This window comes from Pyxicephalus adspersus, chromosome 8 (genome assembly GCF_032062135.1).
Source record: "Pyxicephalus adspersus chromosome 8, UCB_Pads_2.0, whole genome shotgun sequence".
Classification (NCBI taxonomy): Eukaryota; Metazoa; Chordata; class Amphibia; order Anura; family Pyxicephalidae; genus Pyxicephalus; species Pyxicephalus adspersus.
The window spans coordinates 25,510,809-25,535,874 of NC_092865.1; the positions used below are offsets into that span (position 1 = coordinate 25,510,809).

At 36.8% G+C, this 25,066-nt stretch overlaps 1 protein-coding gene across 1 annotated transcript in view; it reads right to left on the reverse strand.

Annotated features, from left to right (window-relative positions):
* AXDND1 (axonemal dynein light chain domain containing 1) overlaps positions 1 to 25,066 on the reverse strand; it is a 28,250-nt gene that overhangs the window by 1,574 nt on the left and 1,610 nt on the right. Inside the window, exons 2-23 of the mRNA XM_072419825.1 lie at positions 23,914 to 24,092; positions 23,144 to 23,244; positions 21,282 to 21,384; positions 20,815 to 20,900; positions 20,283 to 20,339; positions 20,090 to 20,198; positions 16,869 to 16,990; positions 16,052 to 16,192; positions 14,591 to 14,695; positions 13,626 to 13,746; positions 13,384 to 13,485; positions 11,113 to 11,279; positions 8,792 to 8,867; positions 7,919 to 8,153; positions 6,615 to 6,828; positions 6,074 to 6,167; positions 5,353 to 5,561; positions 4,901 to 4,979; positions 3,586 to 3,693; positions 1,238 to 1,372; positions 1,059 to 1,150; positions 114 to 241 (exon numbers count right to left, since the gene is read on the reverse strand). Coding sequence (XP_072275926.1) covers positions 114 to 241; positions 1,059 to 1,150; positions 1,238 to 1,372; positions 3,586 to 3,693; positions 4,901 to 4,979; positions 5,353 to 5,561; positions 6,074 to 6,167; positions 6,615 to 6,828; positions 7,919 to 8,153; positions 8,792 to 8,867; positions 11,113 to 11,279; positions 13,384 to 13,485; positions 13,626 to 13,746; positions 14,591 to 14,695; positions 16,052 to 16,192; positions 16,869 to 16,990; positions 20,090 to 20,198; positions 20,283 to 20,339; positions 20,815 to 20,900; positions 21,282 to 21,384; positions 23,144 to 23,244; positions 23,914 to 24,092 — 2,763 coding nt within the window. The remainder of the gene's footprint in view (positions 1 to 113; positions 242 to 1,058; positions 1,151 to 1,237; positions 1,373 to 3,585; positions 3,694 to 4,900; positions 4,980 to 5,352; positions 5,562 to 6,073; positions 6,168 to 6,614; positions 6,829 to 7,918; positions 8,154 to 8,791; positions 8,868 to 11,112; positions 11,280 to 13,383; positions 13,486 to 13,625; positions 13,747 to 14,590; positions 14,696 to 16,051; positions 16,193 to 16,868; positions 16,991 to 20,089; positions 20,199 to 20,282; positions 20,340 to 20,814; positions 20,901 to 21,281; positions 21,385 to 23,143; positions 23,245 to 23,913; positions 24,093 to 25,066) is intronic.

Sequence of the window (25,066 nt, forward strand, 5' to 3'; positions counted from 1 at the left end):
TTGATAAACTAAATATTTTGTCTATGGGTTTTCTTCACAATAAATTTTGTAGATGAATGAATGGTATAGCAATGATTTTCTGAAGGTTTTAGGGGTGTTATATCATTTTGTACCCTCTACTTTGTTTTCCTCTTCTTGAAATTTGATTTCCAGCTCTTGTATCTTCTGCAATGCTGCTTTTAATTGTTCATCCAGATTCTCAGACCTTTCTTCAGCTTTTTGAGCCCTCGTCTCTGCGTATCTGTTAAGGAAAAAACGTGCATATATGAAGTCTCATTGTAATGGTAGACCAAAGAAAGTACTATATACTTATTCCAAGAACCAGTGCCAAGAAAAATCATCATTTTTTTCAGTCAATCAATTAGATTTGTTTTAAAGTATATTCTGAATTATTTTTTTGCTGTGTTTCCCCTCTCCTTGAAATGTTAATAGCTTGTTGATGATGCTGGCAAAGTAAAACATATTTGTCCCCCAGCTCTTGCTGCCGCTACTACTACTTTTCTAAAACAGTTCCATACAGAAGCCTTGCTGCACCACTAGTCTAATTCCTTCAGTGGAAGTCTATGACCATAGTCTAAACCATAGTTTAGCTTTTAAAACTGCAAGTGTAATTATTCAGGCTAAGAGAAGGGGATTCTTCGTTTGGGACCAATCAAATGTCTTGTAGTCATAGGTGCTGCCAAGGATTACAACATAGAGCAGTAAGATGACCTCATTAGTCTGTTATAGCTTCTTTCATTCCCAATTAAATACTGGGGGATGGAGCTATGCTATTCTAACTCCAGTAGTAAAACATCAATCATATATGTGTAGTTCTATTTACAAGCTGTGCAGAAATGTTTGTTTTAGCAGTTCTTGCAAGTGTACCAGGGAGTAAGTCGTCCTCAGAAAACAGACTCTTGCCTGACACCATGGTTGCCAGGCAATAAAGCAGTGATACTGTGATCCAATTGTCTTGTTTGTTTTTTTTAATGAAGGTGACATTGTTTTCCCTCACATAATTTACCATTAGCTAGACATCACATAAGAAATCAGAAAGTCTATTTACATATACTCACAAAAGTCTTTTCTCTAGTTGTTCTAGACATGCCAAGGACTGAAAAGCTTGAATAGATCTTGGTGTGGTTGGCCTGCTGGCTTGTATAGAACTCTATAAATATATATATATATATATGTAATGAAGATATTACATTTGTAGAAGTGACAAACACTACATATTAACAAAAACTGCTCAAACCTCAGGAGTGACAAGAATTTCATCTTCTTTCAAGCTTTTCTTGTGAATGTTTCCATCATAACCAATCATCTTTACCACATCATGTTCAGAGGTTGCTCCACAACAGACACTAGGTTCTTTAGCATGTGTTTTAGCCTACAATAATAACATGGAATTGTGATAAATCATACATGTTACTATCATTTACTATCAAATCAACAGCTTTGTAGTCAACTTAGTACACAAAAAGGATGTGTTTGTCACAAATATTTAGAGGTACAGGAAATGGCCAAAAGCTGCAGTTATGGAGTGATTTCTGTAAAACAAAGTAAATCTATATAAAAATAGGATGTGAGGTTTCTTTTTTTACCTTATTTTTGTATATAAAATGATGTACAGCATTTATAAATGTAAAAAAAATAGTGCATAGAAAAATATTTTTTCGCACATATTTGAACAGATGAGCTTTAGATTTTTAAAATAAAAGTGTCTACCATTAAAGGTGATATAATTGGGCAAAAACACACAGTTGTTAAACAAAAATTTTAACAGATAAAATATTCTGTGGATAAAGAAAGTACACCCCCAAAAGCTGGCATTGTCCCATTAGTATGAACTGCTTTTTTCAAATCTCCCAACAGCACATGCGTCACAGCTATGATGTGGTTCACCTCTAAAAAAGCTGTTTGGTTTGTGCCCAAGCAAATGTATTAATCCATCAGGCTTTCACCAAATCCTGTATCTATGGATTAGCAGAGTTGTAACGCAGGCTGCTTTCTTGTACTAGTACTTAGATGTAACACTTGTGTTACTTTTTTGTCCTTTTATGATAATCATCCAGTAACACATGTCCTGAAATCCTCTACTTATTTTGCACCAACCATGTCTACTGTCAATGTGGCCAAACAAACCTATTAATCCATTAGGTTTCAATAAACCATTTCCAGAATGTTCCATCTTTGCCTGTAGGTTTAATGGCATATCATAGTCTTGCTCTAAAGTTCTTTTTTATACAGCAAAAATGTTTAGTAACAGACTTCTCTTGTAAATGTAAGAACACTGACTAACTATTGCAAGAGTGACATTGGGATTCTGAGCTATAACTTTGGGGTTCTAGCAATTGTTTAAAAATCTTTGCCATCCTTCTTTTCCTTACAGTTGAATGACTGATAAAGAATAGGCAAACTGTTTAATCCCTCTAGAGACTCCTAGGTATCTGCAATCATCTGCAAACTTTAGGAGCCCCTTTGATCTGGGCATAGCAACACCACACACTTTATCAATAGCAAATAACCCCAAACCCTCAAAATCTATAAAACAGATTCCGCCAGCATACACCCCTTTCTTAATTCTAAGAATTGGCACCTAATCTGAAACACGTAATTCTAATTTCATGTTCATAAATAATTTTTAATGTTCATACATTTTAGTATATTTGATTAGTGCATTTTACCTCTGTGTGTGTTTCTCCTTGAAGAGGTTTCTCCTTAAAAGGGTTCTGTTTAGGGATGCTTTTAAAGTATATGTAAACTCAATTACTAATATGATCCTGCCATGAATGTCCTTGTGACAACACTTTCTTGTCCCTGTTTCCTAATTGTTTCCCTCGGTTGTCACATGATCTCCCAATGGGTACTTTTTTTCATCAGGAGCAGCAGAACAACATTTTTCTATTTTTGTGAATTAGACCTTGATCCTTGTTCTGTTGTACAGAGTTCAGAATGTCTGCTGAATTGTATTTTGATACTTGGACTACAAATGTCCTCCATCAAGCTCACTCATACAGAATGGTTCTACATATATGCATTGAAATACATGTTAACTATAAGTATGTATATAGTCTAAAAGCAAAAGAAAGAGAACATGATAGTAGACCTGGACAGACCTACATTCTACTCAGGATATTGATACAGGAGAGCTCAGAAGCTGATTTGAAGTTTAAAGCAGGTACCTGTCATTGCTGATAATTTGTATACCATGCCAGACTAAAATACAGAAGTACGTGTTTAGTGTTTAAGTAGTATAGTAAAATCAATCTGTTTGTAATTGAATTTTGGAACAAATGGCTTCTTGAAACACTGGGCCTGATTTATTAAAGCTCTCTGAGGCTGTAGAAGATACACTTTCATCAGTGAAGCTGGGTGATCCAGCAAACCTGGAATGGATCAGAATTCAAAACATTTGTTAGCAAAAAGCAAATTACTTTAAAGAAATCCATTCCAAGTTTGCTGGATCACTTAGCTTCACTGATAAACGTGTATTCCAGCCTTGGAGAGCTTTAATGAATCAGGCCCACTAAATCAATCTGTGGGTACGGAAATACAGATATTTACAGATTATAACAGACACCCATATACCACAAAGTCTACCTTGCTTCCACTGAGGTGAGAATGCTGTGCTGTCTCTGAAGGAACTTTGTTATCTGTGACTTTTAATAGAAGCAATTGGCAAGTTTCAATCCACTCATCACATGAACTCTGGAGAAGTTAAGAAAAGGTATATGATGACACAATATGAAAAACAGTAAATATAGGAAACATGATAAAAGATTAATGCACCCCAACTTTTCATTTAAAGTAATAAGTAAACCTTTTCTGAGAGAAATATGAAATTGCCATTGCTACTAAAAAGATGAAAACAATCATGTTGATATATTCCTTGTATGCCACCTAAAAAGTTCTCAGTAATGATGTTAACTTTATTGTTTTCATCCTTTATTCTCAGTTGTTATTTTAAGACTGGCATTGTGTAATTACCAGAATTTCCACTGTTCTAAAATTGCCATTACTAACTACTGCATTGCATTGCTATCAATCCATTCTAAAGCTATACTTTCCAAGAACATGTAATCAAAGAGATCAAGAAATAACCTACATATCAATGAACAAAAATACATACATACAATAGGATCATATGCAAAGCAGTATGACATGTCCCGCAGCTTCATATATCATATTGCCCATTTACCATCTGGATTTTCATTTAGAATATGGTTCAGCGAAATACAGAAGCATTAATAGCTGAACTCAAAAAAAACATTTCTCCATAGAAGTATACAGCAGTATATAAAAGTTAAACATATACCACTAGCATTCTATAAATAGCAAAACATTAGGTTATGTAAGCACAATTAACAGTCCTTATTTAGTTGTGACCCTTTGGTTGTGGCACTAAATGTAAAAGCTTTGGGGTGCAGCAGTAAAGTTACAATGTTACAGTAGGCTGAAATGCTGTATTGTGATCTACATTCTAAAACTCCTAAAGGTTACATATTTACATTTTTTTTACATGTTAGTAGTTACCTCCTTTAAAATCAGATGGGTACTGTACTACAAAAGCCAGTGTATATGAAGTTATGAGGAATAGAGATCTCAACTGCAGACCTTTGGGGCACGAAATAATATATGTAATTTTACACAAGACTTCAGAAACCGGATGTTTTCATAGCATGTAGACATGATGTGATTGTTTTTGGAGTATTGGAAACCTTTAGCATTTAGTGACTGGGGACATGTATCTGAGACTATTAGAAATGACTGCTATCACAGTCCATTTGCAAATCAACGTCCCTCTACTGGGGTCTACAAAGAGCCCCACAGTGAGTACCACAACAAGGAGGGCTGAGGGTGGGGTAGCTGGGCACAGACCAATACATGTACTGAATATGTTATAGGAATTACTCACTTTGATTGTTTGAAGCTGTCTCAGCTCATAACCATCATCTTCATTCTGAGGAATGCTCTCTACCATATCCTGGCAACACCTCCAATACAAGAGAAAACTTAAATTGATTTAAAATGTAAATGTAGTTTTGTTGGGAAAATGGCACCCTTACAAATAGCCAAAACGATCATATGTGTCAGGTAATCTGACCTGAAAAGCACACATTGCTCATTGCTTAAGGAACCCTTATTATTATTATTATTATTAAACAGGATTTATATAGCGCCAACATATTACGCAGCGCTGTACATTAAATAGATCAACCTCCAGATGAACCTTAGGGTACCACAGAAGCCTGGTTGAGAATCACTTAGCTAGAGTAACCTTTTGAGTTTTGAGTATATTTTAAGTGTAACTTAAAAATTAACAGTTAATCATTATGATATGCATAAATTATTCAGATAAAAGATTACCTCATGATGTAACTGGAAAAAGTGTTTAATTTGTTGGATAAGTCATGTGCTTGCTCTTGAACATTCTGCACAGGAACTGTAGAAGCAAATTCATCCTCACTAAACTCAGTATGTGCAGCAGGACGTGTGCAGTCTGAGGAGTAGTCTGCAGATAATAAGATCAGGACATTCACCATGTACTGGACCATTGCAGTGTGAAGGGATGTTACCTGTAGAAGGAAAGTTGTATAATATTCTATATGGAACTACAATTATTTATAACAAGGTGGCAAACTTCATGGTATAACAGTAAATGAAAGAAAAATGAATGAATAAAAAAAAAACAAATAGGGGGGAAAAATAAAGACTTCAGGATAGCAGTACGTTCCCTATATATGTTTTTGGTTTACAGCGTACTATATTGTATTAAGTATATTAAAATACTGTCCTGATCATATACAGATCCTGTCATATGGTCCTTGTTTAGATGCATACTGTGATAAAGGGGAACAAAACTCTGTTTAACTGCTTTGTCACCCTATATCACACTCTCCTAATGGATAAAAAAGCTAACAAGCTAATACACATTGTATAGCCATGGTCAATGGCTGCTATCATCAGGAAACGAGCCCTGAGAAATGCGATTAGGCTACTGCTAGAGTACATGTTTTTTTGTTTTTGTTTTTTTTCTATAAGACTTCGTATTCTAATAATAAAAAAAACTTCTGAAAAACTTACAAACCTGCTGGGTAAGCTGCACATTGTCCCTCTCTGTTCCACTTGTGATACTTAGAACCCAGTGCTGCAACATCTTAAAGACGTCTTCAGGCTCCAACCTGTGAGTAATGTACATATTTAGAGAATGTTGCTCATCTATACATCAAAAAACAGTGCTGAAAGAGAAAGGTGGATGGAAACATGCAATATCCAACTAAGAACCACAGATGGTACCTGAACAACTGTAAAATAAAGCACAGTACTAGTAACTGTAAATGTTCCCCAAGGCGATTTCTTACCAGTAAATATTTCTAGGTATGTAAAATGTATCTGTTATACAGTACTGTATATGGGTCATATTTGTTACAGCTTATTGTAGCTGAATCTGTCTATCCAAGCACTTTATAAAGACATACTAATCAGCCTGTACATAAATATTCTGCATATTTATTCTTGTAATAAAAGAGCCACAATTGTTTGTGCAAACTAAACTAGCAAAAATGTAAGCAATTGTTAATACACTTTTAATTAACAAGTCAATTTTAGATTTGTAGCATTTTCCTTACTTTTCAGTTGGGTTTAGGCTGGGTTTATCTTCTGAATCTGGACTTCCAATTAATTGCAATAATCTTTCTGATTGAGCAGTCCATTCAGGCAGAAGGTGATATAAGTTTGACCAGTCAGATTCTTTTGCCTCTCTGGGGGCATATTTAAGTCCATACATTGGTACAGACAAGTTTGACAAGCTGCTTAAAAATGTCATAAGACCTCTGGCAACTCCTGTCAGAACAAACACAAGATTAGGAACCCATGAAAACTTGTTCTATCTACATTACTGATTTCCTTGATTCCTGATTTTTCTTCAAACTAACTGCAATTACCAAGTATAATGATCTGCTCATCTGGATCAGAAAATATGCAATAAACCACATGGCTGTGCTGGTTTGTAAGTGTCACACAAGCATTTTCTATAACACCAACACACTAATTGGTCCAATGATAAGGTGGGCCACCATCTAATAAACAACCCAGTATTTACCTTCAAAATAGTGACAGCATGGGCCAGTTGTGTATGAAATTGGACATTTACATTTGCAGCAGGCAGTATTTATGTCATGTGGCATAGGAATGATGTTTTCAGAGCAATATTGGCCACAATCTGTCTTCTTTGAATGGAGGCTGGGGTGGGCATAGAGATACTTTTAAAGAACTGCAATAGGTCTAAACAACTCATTACAGTGTTTGTACTATCACACAAAGACTCCTTACATTTACCACTTGCCAACATATACTAAATGAAATGATTCTGGTGTGAAAGTCTAAATCTAATATGTAACAAATACATGTTTTCTATAGATTTGATTAGTGTGCTAGTGTTATGGAACAGAAATGAATATGAGAATTTGAATATATGCCTAATACGCAGTATATAAACTAAACACGTCATTACCGACCTCTACAGTCACCCATGAGAAATGTATCTTAAATAACAAAGAAATCATCCATGTACATGGGGGTAGCTATTCTGATAATAATAATTCACTGTTGATTGCAAGTTGACTTTGTGTTTGTATAATTGGTAGCCAGTGGCTGGCTACGTGAGCTACAAATTATTTTTTTTATGATATGAAGGAGCATCTACATAACCCCCAAAAGGTCTTCTATGAGTCAAGCAGGACATGAGGCGAAAAATCAGATTATCTGACCAAAGAAATGAATGCCTGTAAATTAGCAGAATAGGCACAAAGGTGCTCCATAGATATACTTACCTCTCTCTATTACAGGGAAAGGTGAGCTACTGGAGGTAATGTACAGTTACTGCTGTAAACTTCCACCAAAATGATGAAATTGAATATTTCAGTTTCCTTACCATTTTCTCCCTCTACCCTTCTCCTGTACTGCTCACATAGCATCTCAATTGTGTTATTCAGATCGTCCATGGCCTTCTGCTCTGGAGCAGGTGTACCATCTAATCGGTGATGTCTTTTAAGAACTTCCTCTCCAAGCTGAGACCATTCCTTTTGAATTTCTGCAGCAGTTTTCAGAGACTCCTGGCTGCTCAGAACCTTATTCCCTTCAAACTGCTGCTGTTCTTCAACCAGCATCTGTATATTTTAACATAGATAAAAAGAGAATATGTACATGTACAATTAGTCACAATTTTATTCATATTGCATGTCAGTTATTGTAATTTACTATACAGACTCATATTATGCTACAGAATGCCTAAATTGTAATCCCAATTACAACAAACAAACAATTGGAGCCTAATGAATAGAATGAATCCGAGATTGCTTATTGCTAACAGCAAATGATTTGATTTAAATTTTTGAAGTTCTGATTCTGCAAAAAAGGCTGAATTAAAGCATCTGATTGGTGGCAATCTCTAAAACTGATGGTGGGTATTCCTTCAGATAAGTTCATGTATACAGCCAAATAGAGAAAACACAAACTGTTTTTTGTAACTCTTTCTTTTTTAAACAAATATTCAGTAGGAGATGGAATAGTTTATTCTTTTTTAATGCTGAAATCATGGAAATTAGCAGGATATACAAACGAGTTTACAATTTGCCTTTGGAAAGTTTTTCAATTGGTCTTGTTATCTAGACAGCCTTCCTTGGATTTTTCGTATGAACTAAAACAATAATTCATCTGCATTTTTATTAAAACAAATAGTTTTCTAACATATTTACACAACTGCTTATGCTACTGTGTTGAGTTTTACATTATAAAATATACATACATTCTCCCAGCTTTTCAGGTCTTCCAGCACTGATACGGCCACTTCATCAAGAATTGTATGGTAGTGCCAATCTACACTAATACAGGTAAAGAAAAAAATGCAGGGAAACATCAGTACTTAAAGTATGCAACTTACAACTTAACTTACAACTTAAATAGGAACAGGAAAATAATGAAAAGCAAGTGATTCAATTTAGCAAGAATTTTATCTTACATGAGAATTTCAGGTGTTTTATAAAAGTTAGTACCAGTAAACACTCTCTTAGTTAGGCAGCCAAAGTCCTAACACTTCTGTAGGACACCACCATCTTATATGTAATGTCAGCAGCACCAGCAGACTCACAACTATTACTTAGGTAATATTTTATAGTATTCCTCTATTGTGTTTGCCCAAGCATCTGTATAAACGTTTATTTAGTGAGGTAAGGGGCAGATGTGCAAGGTCAACATAGACAGAAACTGGACACTCCAGAAGAAACAAAAGGCTATCACAGGAATGGCGGCCGGGAGAGCTGTGACTGAGCTGGCTCTTCCTGGAGTTGTCAAATTCACTAAAATGATCAAGGGTACATTGCAAGTGAAGAGAAAATGTGTTTATAAATAACCACTGCAAATAAACAGATTTTCTTTTTTTTAGCCTTATATCATGCATAACACCCCAATCATTACTTTCTGGGGGGGGGGGGGGGGGTTGTTGTTATACCCCGAAAATACCTTCACTCTTTTGTACAGTAGAACAGGTGTCCCATTGGATGACTGCTCCTGAATTATGTTCCACTGGCAACTGTAAAATTATGTATTTTACATAACTAATTGTCCCCAAGACACTGGTACCTAGGACAGAAGGTATGTATAACTGTTGGGTAAATGTTTTAAATATTCCCATCAATTTGCCTGCATGTTCACTCCCGCCTGTTCAAATCCCTCTGCATTGCTCATTGCAATACATGCCAACTAGTGGGCAAATATCAAAAGTGCACAGCAATCACATTAGTAAATATAAGGGCCTGATTTATTAACCATCAGGGCGTTACACTGAGGTCTAGATTTCTGTTCCAAAAGCGGTACACTGTTTTTCATGAAATTTTTTTTAAATTGTAGACCTGTAACAGAAATATGTCCGAACAGGGTTCTAGTAGATATCATGAATATAAGAAATGTTTGAAACACACAATCATGTAAAAAAAAAAAAATTACTTTTAATAAAATTAAATAAAAGACACAAAAAATCAGCTTAAACAAGAATACATAAATAAATGAAAAATACTGAAAATGCGATAATTTGGTATACTGTATAGTAATATATTTTTCTAAAACACCTCCCTAGTGTCCGTCACATACCTATAGACAAAACCACATAAATATATTTTCTATTATTTTGTATTGGATTGGATACAGGACTTTGTATTCAATCCAATACAAAATGAGAACAAAATTCAAACTCTCATTTTGTATTGGATTGAATACAAACTCCTGTATCCAATCCAATACAAAATGAGAGTTTGAATTTACCAATTACATACTTTGTATTTATTTTGTATTAGATTGGATACAGGAATTTGTATTCAATCCAATACAAAATATGTTTGAATGAGTTTCAACTTGAATTTCCCGCACACGCGCCGACGTCATTGTACGCACCGACGTACACGCACGGAGGGAGAAGAAGCCGGCCGGCTTCTTCTTCTCCGCCGGCCGGCTTCTTCTTCCCGGAGAAGGCACCCGACGCTGGAGGACGACGCTGGAACACGACGATGGATGATCGCAGCGGGACCAGGTAAGTGATCAATAAACCCGAACTTTTCGGGTTCGGGTTTATCGATAATTGTAACTATTTTAAACCCGTACCAAGGTCGGGCTTATCGCTCGGCTGGTTAAAGCTCTCCAAGGCTGGAGAAGATAAACTTTCATCTATGTACCTGGGTGATCCAGCAAACCTAAAATGTCTCATAATGTATTGTCTTTTTAGTTGAAAAAGCCTCTTGCTTATATACACACACAGTCTCGGGAACAAATTGTTATGATTATTCAAAAAAAAAAAAAGTATTTAAATATAAAGCATGTCCATTAATGTTTAGGTTAGCCTTTAATTGCTATCCAGCAAGATGATCAACTGTAAATTCCTACTGATCTAATTGGAATTAAAGGAAGTGATGCTGCATAATATGTAGACACTACATACATACAAGTTATTAATAGTAATAGGTATAACATAATAGGTAAAACATAAGCATCTTATATTATGATCACAGAAAGAATAAAATGGTGGTTTATCGATTGGGTTCATCAATCTAAAATAACGTTAAAAAAAACACTACATACAAGACTTTTTCCTGAAAATATGAGTGCCATTTCTTCATATCTCTACAGATGATTTGCAATTTCTCTTTGCTCGACTCCTCAGTGCGTTTCACCTCCTGATCAAAGCGGGCCATGTGTTCTCGCCATTTTTCCGTACTTTGTTGGATTTCAGAAAGGTCTTTCGTGTCCTATACAAAATTTAGGAAAAGTAAACAAGATTCATTTTTAGGATGAATGAAGGATCCGTTTTAAGGATAGCACAGAAGTGCAGCTATAGAAATGGAGTTTCCTGGAATTAAAACACTGCAAGGTGAATTCAAATTATTGTTCTAAATTCATGAAGTTTGTAGTTTATTTTTTTACAGGGTACATCTACTAAACTCAGAATTTTTACATTGCAGAAAAGTTGTTTTAAAAAAAAGGTGCAGCACTGCCCCTTTAATTCCTGAACACCTCAGCGATCAAGAATTATTGGGAGCACAGAGCCTCCTGGGATACCTACATCACACATATCAAGAGGCTTTTGGCTGCTCCTTCTGCGCATACCCCAGCATCTCGGGCATATGCAGAAGGTGCTTTTTCACCAATAGAAAAAAAATTGCCAATCTCACGCATGGGCAGTGAGATTGAAAATTTTTTTTTCAATCTATGTCACCTGATCTCTGCGCAGTGCGAGATCGGGTAACGCAGGAATAAGAACCCGGAAGAAGAGAGTAGAAGATGTTGGTGCCCGGCGCTCCCTCCGAGTCGACCTAAGGTGGATACTGGGACAAAGCGGGACCCGATGGAAGAAACCGCCCGATGGACAGACTGATAAGTGTGATTTTTTTGTTTTGGGTTTTCTTCCGCTTTAATCCATACATTTTGCCACGACCTGCTTCAATGTCCTGTTAGTTAAAGAAATCTTTACTTTTGACTGCCTCTGGCCTCAGTTTTCTCTGCTTTACAGTTCATAAACAAGTATGCATCTAAAATCAGAACTCCTAATCTGTATACTTGTTCCAAGTCAATGAAAAGGTTTGATCTTTTGAATAAGCAAATAAACAGGAGAATAACATTTTCAAAACAATACTTCAGCTGTTGTCTATGTATTTTCCTAATATGGGTTTCCTTTAAATATATTTTTACAGGTTACTGTGGGATTTATTTAGATTTTTAGGTTTTAATCAGATCCCCTCTTTTTGTTTGTATTTCTGCTGAAAAATTATGATGCCTATGATTCTAACACACTAAGCCTCTGCTTCCTGATAATCTGAAAAAGAAGGGTAAAAATTTGGTGCTAGGATCCCCCAGTATAGCTTATAGTTCGATAGCACCACCCCTAAGTGGACTATCACTAAAAATTGGCAAGAAGAGAGTAGAGTTTTTTGTGGCACAAAACAATACTGTATTTTGATACAATTTACAATATGTATACAATATGCAAAATACCAGAGAAATACAGTTGGTTTGTGCCCCAAACAAGTGGATTGTGTCCCCATTTTTATGAGGTTTAATTATAGGTATCCTCAAAATCAAATACCATTTAAACAAAAAGTTTTACATAAACATGTGGCATTTTGCCAAATAACCTTAACCCTCATTCATATCATGTGGTTAAAAGGTCTTACTACTAAGTAGAGGTTTTCTAACAATGAAATACATGACCATGGATCATTATGATTTATACATTAGTCTATTAGTTATTGGTTCTAAATTCTGAAGCATTTCGCCTAATGGCTTCCTCAGGGGTAAGATGAGACAATACAATGTAATGGATTTTCAGGACTGGGTTGCTGCGAATAAGAAATGAGTATGCAATCTGTAAAAGTTTGGTGGGATGATCTCCAGCTTGACATATGATTATTGTGTGAGATGACGTTCACATTTACAACATCTTAAGGAGGTCTTAATGCCAGGGACCACAGAAAAAGTTCTTGAAATGTTAACTGATTTCTAATATTTTGTTTTTTTATTATTACTAAAAGTAAAAAATTGTCCTGTACATAATACATGGGACTTTAACACAATGTAATACAGGATACAAGAAAGAAACCTATTTAAATCATATATAGTCTGAGCACTGTGTCTGCTGACTTAATTTTGAACATGCTACAATATTAGTGTTACTTTTTCATAAAATAAAACAATAAGTTAGGAATTACCTTGTTAAACATAGGCAAGTACCTACCTGATTTTACTGTGCTGTTCTGTTTTTTTTTTCAGATGAGATATATAAGAAGAATGTTATCCAAGGCAAATAAAATTATCAGCTTATCACTTTGTAGTTACATAAATCATATTTCAACCTACATTTGATGCAAGCAGCACAAGGAAATGCCTGACCACCTTTGTCCAGGCCTTCTCACTTAAGTACATCTTACGAGACAGTTGTAGTTCATTGGCTTCTATTACCTAAATCAAAGAGCAAAGTGACGTTAATAAAAATCAAATGCTTTTGAGCTAACACATGACCATAATAAAGTTATGCCATGTACCATATATAAGTACAACATTTAACACAGTCACATACCACACAAACTATACTTAGTCACCTTTCTGGCAAGCCTATATGTAGCAGAGCTCCAAAGATCTCTTTCTTCTGTGAGATGAACAACTTGCTTCTCCAAACGACTCCTCTGCAATTCATACAATTCACGATACTCCTCTAAAAGGCTAAAGGAATTCTTCATGAGAATGTACATAAAATATAATAAATACTTTAATATTAAAATCCCTGCTTACTTTAAAAGCATGCTGTTTTACAACTCGCATATAAATGATTTAAAGGGAACCTACAATTGTTTTGATTTATTTTTTTCTTCTCTATAGATTAAAAAACATACAATGTACATAGATGATAATGAGAATTATAAATGATTACACAGTATATACAGTGTAGACAAGTGGTATCTGAACACATTGATCAAATGGTTTAATAAGTGACATACCTTTGTTCCTTTGTAGTGATTTGTGTCCGCTTTTTGTTTTTATGTGTATAGTTTGGTGTAGTCACATGGACATTTAATTGTGTAAAAGTGGATAATATGTATTAAACGGTGAGGGTTGTTTGGGTAAGGTTATATATTGTAGATGTTTGTAGATGGTGATGCTCTATGCCAAAGCATTACTTGATAAATTGACAAAACTACTCAAAATGAGATCACCTTAACTTTAGTATTCTACATATCTTTGTAGTCGCAGCATGAAACGTTAACACTGCAAACTCCTGAAATAATTGTGTCACAATACTAAACAGTGGCCCACGGGGTTCTCATATGCGACCTGATTTATTAAAGCTCACCAAGGCTGGAAAGGATAACCTTTCATCAGTGAAGCTGGGTGATCCAGCAAACCTGGAACGGACTTGGATTCTAGATCTAACAAATAGCAAATGACTTTTAGGAAATCCAATACTGGTTTGCTGGATCACCCAGCTTCACTGATGAAAGTGTATCCTCTCCAGCCTTGGAGAGCCTTAATAATTGAGGCCCATGGTGTGACTATCCATTACACTTACTTGGCATTCTTCTTTGCATTCCTCAGGGCTTTAGCCAGTTCTGCTTGTGCTTGCTTAGCTTCTTTGCTCACACGCAGATCATGCTCTCTAACCTGACACAACTCACTAGAAAGTGAACACGCATTAAATGAATGTATACATTTTAATCTTACTGGTCAAAGCTCAAATAAGATGTAACAGGATTTAATTACCAGTATTATTAACAAGCTGAAATTGATGGAAACCTGGGCTAATATAAATCCACATTGTAGGTTACTGACTGAAACAAATATATAGTCCCCAACCTTTCCGACAGCAGGGCCCGGCAACACAGCACAAGATTTTGCCACGGCCCTGTACATGTACAGCCTACACCACTCTGCCACCCCCATCAGTTCCGCCTACCACCAGCAAACGAACAGCCGAGCAGCGTAAGAAAGCTGTCATGCTGTCAAGCGGCAGAGCCGCCAAGAACAGCAGTGAAATGCGAGCCCCACATACACCTCTCCCACATTCCCAATAGCTCCTGCGCAAGCAGTGCGAGGAGAGCCACCCGCATCTCCGTTGCCACCTGCTTCAGAGCAGTGCAAGGAGGGCACTCCTCCTGTGGCCCCCAACCCACCAGCCATGTACCAGCACCGCTCTGCGGCCTGGGGACCACTGCTCTAGATTACTAAATCAAAAAGTACTAAAGCCTTTGGATCTGTATAACCAACAGAATCTTTGAATAAATGTGTAAAATGTTCTAGTTAAAACAGCAAAGACTGGTTTGACAGAGCTGTGCAGAAGGTGGGGGAGTAAAGACCCATAAGGTACTGGAATTGTAGGTATCTTTATAGGTGATGCTGTTCTTTCAGAAGCAACAAGAAAATATTCAGAAAGTAAAAAATGACAAGATTTTTTGTTAAAACAGAAAAACATATCTGCATCATATATTCCAACATTCCAACAACTACAATACATGATGAAGCCACATATTCATTAGACACCTTCTATTTTTATTTTAACTTCCACTTAGTCAAAATTCTTTACTAAGAAGAATTAAAAGTGGTGATTCTGTTTTGAACTGTTTCTATTATATATTTATTTTGGATTTATTTTGCATTGAGTAAATACAACTGGAAGAATATATTTTGTATACATTTCTTGGTTTCATTTAAAAAAAAACAAATGTATTTTTTTTTTTTAATTGGGTTATTTTTTTATAGCCAGTGTAACTCTCTAGCTTCTAGTCTACAGAGTTTATTCAAAGGCTTTTGTGATTTGCTGACAACAGGTCAGGATTTCTGACTTTCCTTTGACTATACCAGCTGCATGACTGCCTTGCGTCAGATACCTATAAAGTACTGGGTCCAGAGACAGCTAAGCATTCATAACTTTTAGCAATGGAACTTCCATATACCTCTCTGTGCTGGTTTATTTTTAAAGATTTGAAACATCATTGCATAAGAACACTCACGGACAATACAGCTGAGAACTTACCTGCTCAGCTCTCCGATCGAGTTTTTAAAATAAATAATCTCTTCAGTGAGGGATCGGTCCAGAGCCCTCTGAGCTTGGAGGTCATTATACAGGCTTAGAACCTGTCGGGGGATCTTATCCAGTAACATTACATATCGTTGTCTACAAAAGCAAAATACCAACAGGTTAAATTCAAACATTCATACCAGCAGGTTGTTTGTTTAACCTACACTTCCCCCCACAGGCACTGCAAGTTTACTACATTGCTAGCGACCTCTGGCATATAAAATTTCAAATTGTCATGTATTAAACATTTGTACGTGATTTTTTTGGAGCCAGGGAGATGTCAGATAAGATGATCTACTGAGGTGCTAGGTTTACAGGAATATGAAAATTTGAGATGTTAAAATAGTAAAGTGAAACTGAACTCAAAAAGTAAAGATTTGTCATGTTATAAGAAATATTTAGAGATCGTATTAGTGCCTAAAAGTGCACTGAAAAAGTATGTTTTGTCTGCAGTTTCTCCTAAATGATCACATTGCACTTCTAGGTATATAAGTGTGACTACGTTCTCCTGTACATACAGCCTAATACCTGTATATCCTTTCTCGGGGGATCTGCCTTTTTTATCTTTTATTGAACTGAATTTTTTGTATAGAATTCTGGTCATTAGTAACTTATAGTTATTTAACGTATAGTTAACGTATAGGTATTTTCACAGTCTACCCCATGATATACCTGTATATGAATAAACTTTCTGTTCCTATACTTTTTTTTTTCTAAAAAGATGAAGAGTACATAATTATTATTTAGATTGTATTTGCAAGTTAGTACTGACCTGAGCTTAGCTAAGAGCTCTCCTCTCTCCACACACTCCACGCTGACCTGACGGATCAGCTCATGAAACACAATGTTGTAGATATTCTGCTCAGTCTTTAACAATTCCAACAGATTGTGTATCTGCATTGACACATAGAAGCAAAGTAATACTGAAATGGATATTTAAAAACACAAAATAGAGAATCTCACCACATAAACAACTGAGGCACCAAAACCACACTCGTTTCAACCCATTATTAAATATTCTGTGTGTTACTGGCAATGTTTTACCCTTACAATACTAAAGAAGCTAAGTATGATCACAGTGCAAGTTAGCTTAAAAAAACAGATTAGGATGGAGAAAAATACACCTATCTAATAAAGATTGTTTTCATTCAACCTAATTTAATTAATTTAAAAAAAAATGTTTTCTATTAAAGAAAAGTAAACTTTCACTAGATACCATTAAGTTTGCTCTACCATTGTGCATAGTTCTCCCCAGAGGTTTTTAGCCGGTTGCTCCGCCCGGCTGATTTGAATACCCCGCCCAGCTCTCGGCAGCTCTCATCCTCGGATGCGCGGATCTCAGTGAGGCCGCTCTGTGTCATCCTTTCAGAGGATTGCTGCTGCCGATGAGCACACAGTTCCAGCCTTCATGTGAAGGAGACTCAGGCAGCCCCGCCCCCATTCCATAGCAGGAGCTCTGCCTGTGAAATGTATCCACCTCTAGCTCTGCATGTCATTCTGCATCCTCACAGCTCTGTGTACAAACCTCCATATCTCCTAAACTGTATATCACAATGACCTGTAATTTTCAGGGTGTACAGGGGACCCTCATAGATACTAGATATTACAATTTCAGCCCCCCAGCTTAAAAGAATTTTAAGATATGGGGGTCACAAATGTAAAAAGTTATGAAAATTGAACTTTGGGGTTGCTGATTCAGAGGAAAGTGCAACTAGGAGTCCTAAATTGAAAGTGCAAATTGGGGACCCCGGAGCCACTAACATAGCAAGAAGCATTGGGGTGGGGCCCCTAAATATATACCTACCTGTCACAAATCTATACCTTTGAAACTACTGTCTGCTTCTCTTCTTTGTACACCAATTTCTCTGAGGGTGTGGGGTACAAAACTGAAAATATAGGTGCAAGTGGCGGGCACATTCTCCCCTTACAATCTCATTACTACAGCATCATTAGAACATAAAACACTCTGCCCATTAAAATGGGCCTCCCTGCCCTGTTACACATTCCTGTCCACATATCTAACATTCTGAACTTCAATTGGGGAATGGGGAGGTGTAAGAAACCAAAAATATTGGTACAAGTGGGGAACATCTGTGACTAACATCCCCTAAAACGTCATCACTACGGCATCATTAGAAAATGAACTCGGACCACTAAATTTTATTGAGGTTGAGGTTGAGGTACAGGAAGGTTACAGTCATGTGTAACAAGGAAGAGCATTTTCATGGACAGTTTAATGTTGTAATGATGCCATGCTGATGAAAGGTGATCGCCACACGTGTCTCCCACTTCCACCTATATTTTTGTTTCCCTGCACCTCTTCTGGAGAAATTGGGGTTTGAGGTACAGATGCAGACAGATAGGTGTAACAGAGCAGGCAGCACATTTTGCTAGGTAGAGATTTATGTTCTCATAATGCCATAGTAATTACATTTTAAAAAGGTTTAGCCACATGTGTCCCCCACTTGCACCTACATTTTCAGTTTCCTATGCTTCCACGTGTACCTTAAAAATTTCAAGTTAATACAACCAACGGTTTAGGAGATCTGAAGGTTTGAACACAGCTAGTTGTTAGGATGCAGAATATGACAAGCAGCTTTTACACACACATAGCTGTCACACTGCACTGCCGATGATATTACACACTGCGGATAAACATCACAGACAGCGTTTTTATATAGAATATGGGCAGTGATGAGAGGGGGTCACTGTCTGTCTTGTCCCCATCTGATATCACATGCATGATGCTAATAAAGCATTGCCACATTTTTAACATTATATTAAAGAGTGACTTTCTCTGTTATGTAATAGAAAAATGTGCATTTTTTTGTTGTTTTTACACTTTTGTGGAGAAGACCTCTCCCCTTCAGTCTTCACTTCCATTTCGGTAAAGACCGAAGGGGAAATCCACAGCCTCCTAGGATATTTGTGTCACATATCCCAAGAGGTTTTGCACTGCTCCTTGTGTGCATGCATCTTCAGAGGATTTCTTATAATGTAAAAAAAGTGTTCAATCTCATGCATGCGCAGTGCAAGGCAGCACTGGACATACAAGTGAGCATTAGAGAGAAGGTGGAAGCTGGGCCAGCATGGGCCTGATGGGCTAATTTTGTAAAAGAATCAAGTGAAAAAAAAATGTTTTCACAAAAGTTCACTTTAACTAACTATAGACACAGAGCACATTTTGCCACACCCCCTTTTTTACCACCCGGCTACAGCTTCCTACCACCCGGCTGAAAAAAAATTCTGGGGAGAACACTGATTGTGTATCATAAAAAAAAGTTCAACAGTTCTGTTTTTATAACAAACCTTTTTTGCACCCTCTGATCTGTTCAAATACCTTTCCATTTATATGCGTTCATCCTTCATTGGCTGAACATTAATGTTTAAAATGACATCCTGCTTTTAACAATGGTGGACTATGCACATGGTGTATGTAAGGGCAGCCACTAGCTACTACAAATGGCTAATTATTGCCACAGTGGAGATCTTTTAGCCCTGTGATGCCAGGCTTTGGTTTCCTATCAATGAATCAGTTTGACATTAGTTGAGATTCTTCTGAGCTCATGTGAACTTGATTAACAGTTCCAATTGATATGAATCTGATCTTTTAACCTGCATTTTACATTTTTGGATCATCATAGAACAGTATGGGAATGCAAAACCCTCTTGAAGCAAACAAAAGCCTGGCCCTTCATGTATATGCATAGTAATATTACTCCAAGTTTTTATCCCAACTGCAGCAGATTTTTTTTCTGATTGTTTTTATTATCAAAAGCTATTAGGTCTAGTAAAGTAACCTGTTTCATGAAAACAGTAAACCTGTTTCATGAATACATGAATCCCCTATTTATCATATAGCACTGCATAATATGTTGGTGCTATAAAAATCCTGTTTAATTATATTATTATTATTATTATTATTAATAATAATATTAATAATAATACAGTAAGCTGATCAATTCTACAGAACTTTTTTTAGCATAATATTACCTGTGATGGTCCTTCCAATTTAATTTGTGTTTCATCAACCCCTGCATCCTTTAACATGCTGTCCATCACTTTCATAAGTTGGAGAACTTCGGCTCTCCCACTAGGTTTCCTACACAGAAACAAAATGAAACAGTGTACGTGATCAAATATTTGATGTTTTACTTTATATATTCCCAGTAATGGTCAAACTTACATTGATGGAAACAGACAAAGCCTCTTCTCGTCATCTTCAAGCAGGGTTGTGTATTTACTAGTGACAAAGCAAAAAAAGTAATGTTAGTGCTGAATAATACCGTAGGCCTGACTTATTTAAGCTCTTCAAATCTGGAGAAGATAGACTATCATGGGGGAACCTGGGTCATCCAGCAAACCTGAAATGGATTTCATAAAGAAATTTGCTATTATTGGGTAAATGTTTTTAATCATGATCCAGATCCATTCCAGGTTGGTTGGATTACCCAGGTTCCCCCATGATAGTCTAAATTCTCGAATCCTGGAGAGCTTTGATAAATTAGGCCCAGTATGTCAGTGTATACACAATGCTTGAGCTTCATACAGTAACCTGATGGTACTCTGATCAGATATGAGATAGCAGTAAAGCAGATTTCACAACATTTTAGATAGAACATTTTAGAAACATTTTAGATTTCTACATTTTACAATTTATTTATGTCAGATCCTATGTTAGATCCAAATACATTCGGAAAAAAATAAAGGATACTCACTCTTCATAATACTCCAGTCCCAAAACACCTTTGTTCTTAACCACATAGAACTCCTTTGGTATAATACTTTCTCCAACATTTCCTTCCTAAAAAAAAGGTATTGGAATAAATAGCATTTACACATTCTGAATGTAATCTGTAAAATGCTGGCAATTAACATGTTCAATTCACTGGTTTTATTTTGTGAAGAAGTACATGACCATTGTGAGCATAGGGCAGAAAGAACAAAAAATAAATATTTCGTAATACGCAAATGCTTTATCTCTATGATGAAAGTGAACATACAGGTGCTGGTAGTACATTATAGGAGAGTGTGATGAATAAATTATTGATTTAATTATGACAATGTAACATATAGGAATTGCCAGGTTTGACATCAAATATTCTGCATTTACAAGTAAGGCTACATGATTTTGGTTATAGTTAAATACCATATATAGATATCTGTTAGGCAACCTAAGACATACCATTGTCCGAGAAGACATATCACTGCGGTCTGTTGGCTGAGTATTTAAAACTGGCGTATTCTTTTTTTCTGTAGCCAAAGCATCACATAGGAAGGAAATGTCCCTGTGACAGAGTCAAAGCAGCCATTCAGTATATACTTAGGTATAATTTTATTTACTAAAAATGAACAAAAATGTTTCGCTAAATTTGATTACTTCGCACATTTCATCCTTCATACTCTTAACAAATATCCAGTAAATGTATGTCTGGCTTATTTACAGTTTTTGGTGATTTGTGCTTTTAAAGCCAAACTCCAGTAAATTACAAAAGTGCGTTGGCAGTGGTTGCCCAAATATTGCCAGGGTTAAAAGTAATGCCTGGAGCCAGCAAGGAAAAGGAGTGGGCGAAGGACAGCATGACCAGGTGCTAGGTGGAGTGGGGTAAGGAAATGGTTAAGTTAAGTCAAAGGAGTTTGTGGAAGAGGAAGGTAAGATGGGGGACTGGTTAAAGTTCAAGTAAGGGGGAGGAGTGAGAAATGAGTGAAAAGAGGGTGAAACAGGAAGTGGGGGGTCAGTTACTTTTAGAAAATACAGAGGAAAAGTTGCCCTCCCGCCCGTCCTCTTTAAAAAGGGTTGAGTACTGGTAGGCTAAAAGGTCCAATCTAGGTGAGCGGTTGAGGACCTCGCGGACAGCAGTAGGTGTGTGTTTAAAGGGTGAGAGCCATCTCAGTGTGGCATCTTCTTAAGGGGAAGGTAATGGCATGGTTTCGATAATGGTTAAAGGGGGGCTGCAAAGTAAGGTTTCGTTCCCGATTCTTTGGTAGTACGGTGCAGCTGGGAGCAATAAAATAAGGTGGTGCAGATCACCATACACTAAAAAAGTAAACGGCATTATGGTGATTTAAGCTTTGCACTTGAGGACCTGCAACCTGGATGGGTTACCTTGGGATATCTTTTTGTTACAATGTTGTTATATTATGTATGGTTATGGTATCGTTATTATTAATATGTTGAGTGTTATCCTTAAATGTGATTTAAAATTGTTTGAATGTTAAAATGTATATTATTGTTATAAGTTGAATTATCAAGCAAAGGGGTACAATACAGAACCAGAAGTCTAGCATTGTAACTGAGGATGTCAACTGCCCACCCAAAACCTACAGCATTGTACATAAGTAGGAATACACCAGCTGTCATTGGAGCGATGCATGGGGTAAGAAAACCTGCTATTTTCAGTACCTTTTGGCAAAAAACGAACACTTAACCTCAACCAACATAAAACCTCAATGTCAAGGGTTATTTTCTTATTTACCTGGAGTTCAGCTTTTAAACTGAACCCCAAACACAGATTTAGGTTTCATTAAGGGCTTATTCACACCTCTATGAGGTAGTGCATTTGGGTAACACATGCATTACATCAACACACAACAATACACACCTAATATGTTGATGCCATTAATTTTCAATGGTAAGTATAACAATGCAGCTCCAATGCACGCGATTTATCATTATAATGATTGCAGCACTACAACAGGAAAAAATGGCGCATTCTCAATTTTTTCTGCCTATTTTTGTGCATTAGCAGCCTATTCGTTTAAACAGGTTGTCCTACAGTACATTGTGCTGCAGAGCAAGGAGCATGCTGACTGAAAGGTAATGACCCAGAGACAAGCCCCCTACTCTGCTGCATTCACTATCCAATCTCAGGCAGGAAAAAGAACAAAACCTGTAAATGTTACCAAAATGAACCTAAGGAAAATTGCTTGGGCTTTCTCTTAGAGAGTAGAAAACCAAGGCCAGTTATTAAATAGTTCCAGGCACATACACAAAAATGTGTAATGTGAATTGTTATTACAATGCCTGTGTTTAGTTTTGCAGCTCACCTCCCAGCTCCTGTCAAACACACAGGTTGATCAATCAAATGTTTAAATTTGCTCCTGCGGAGAGGGTGATGCCAAATCTGATCAGTAGTACGGAGGCCAACCTAAAAGAAAACAATAATAATTATTTTAGGAATATGTCATATTAGACATTAAACTTTCTTACCCATCATCCATCATAAGCATATAGAAAATAGCTGAAACTAAGAAAAGGTTGCAAACTAAGTGTAGAGTCTCTGTAAATATACAGAGCAAGTCTTATGAGTAGGTTGATAGCAGCACAGTGACAGAAGAGGAGGTAGGAAATAAGGGGAAAGCTGACAGATTTGTCTGTTTACAATTAAAATGTATGCATGTATGTATGAAGCACATAACACAGACATTATAAATGTAGGAAGATCCTACATAAAGACAAATTAATATTTATTGAAAGAAAGACATACTTTAGTGTATCATAGTTATGCATTTATCAACAAACTCCAACTTTTCCTGTAAAAGTCAAACTTAGTCTCACCCTAGTCCCCAAAAGTCTTTAGGACTGCCTATCATAATAAAGGATCAAATGGAGACTTGGGGGGGCTGCGACCTGGCTCAGCTTTTATTGGAAGAGTTAGGACTGAATATAGCTTTACCTGTGTATATGGATCTGATAATCACTTTGACGTATAGAATTCATTAATTTGAACCTCTATATATGCATCTTTTATCACATACTTGCAGCGGTATTACTTTAAAAATTCTTCACACCTGCAAAATTGAAACTGTGTACATACCTTTCCATTTTTAATCAGCCTATTTTTTCTGATAGGACCCTGCTCAGCTGTTTCTGTAGCTCTAGCAGTAGACGTGAGCACTTGAAGAATTTCATCTGGGATAAAGTCATTCTGTTCATTTGTAGAAAGTTGGTGGGAAATCTCTAAACTATTATTTCTTTCCCGAACAATCATCAAGTCTATGAAAGTAAAAAAACAAAATAAAAATCACTGAATTTTGCTGGTAATTTAGTTAGAGCAGGAGTGTCAAACTCAAATACAGTGGGCCAATATAAAAACATAGACAAAATCGTGGGCCAAACTCGAAACTGAAAAAGCACCTCTACTACAATTCCCTGCGTCAGGAAAACATTCCAATGCGGGGCTTAATGGTATGAGTGGCTGGAACTCGCTCTTCACTGAAATAGCACCGTCACTACAATTCCCTGTGTCTATAAAACAGTCCAATGCGGGGCCACACATTGGCAGAGAGGCCGCTGGTCTATAGACGCAAGTGATGCCGCTACTACAATTCCCGGCATTACTTGTGTCTATGAAACAGTCCAATGCGGGGCCACGCATAGGCAGAGAGGCCACTGGTGTATAGATGCGAGTGATGGCGGGAATTGTAGTAGAGGTGCTATTTCAATGCAGCAGTGGGTCAGATGCAATTCATATTTAGGATTCCTTTGGGGGGCCAAAAAAAGGACGTTGCGGGCCAGAGTTTGACACCCCGGAGTTCGAGGATGTATACGATTTGACACCTTGCCAGCTGATGGCATACACACACTGCAGTGCTGACTCTTAAAGAACCAGTGTCTGCATATCTGACAGCTGGCAGCAATAAGCAGTACTAGTATTGCCCTATTCATTACCTTTAGGGAACGCTGCCATTTAGCATCTACTGAAAGGCAGCGGCACCTGGCACAAGGAAGTAGCAAATGCACCACTACCCTCTCCTTCCTTCTCTTCCTAGATACGAACTTTGGCCATCTTCAATGGCCAGGATAATGTAGCTACTCCACAGGCACATGGAAGTTCATTCAGTCCTGGCAGGCACAGGGGAAATTGACAGGGATTGCCAGAAATCATGGCAGCCAATGCTATGTAGCTCAATGTTTTAGACAGGTCTAAAAGTCAATATGTTACCTCACTACCAGTGTAATAATAGCCT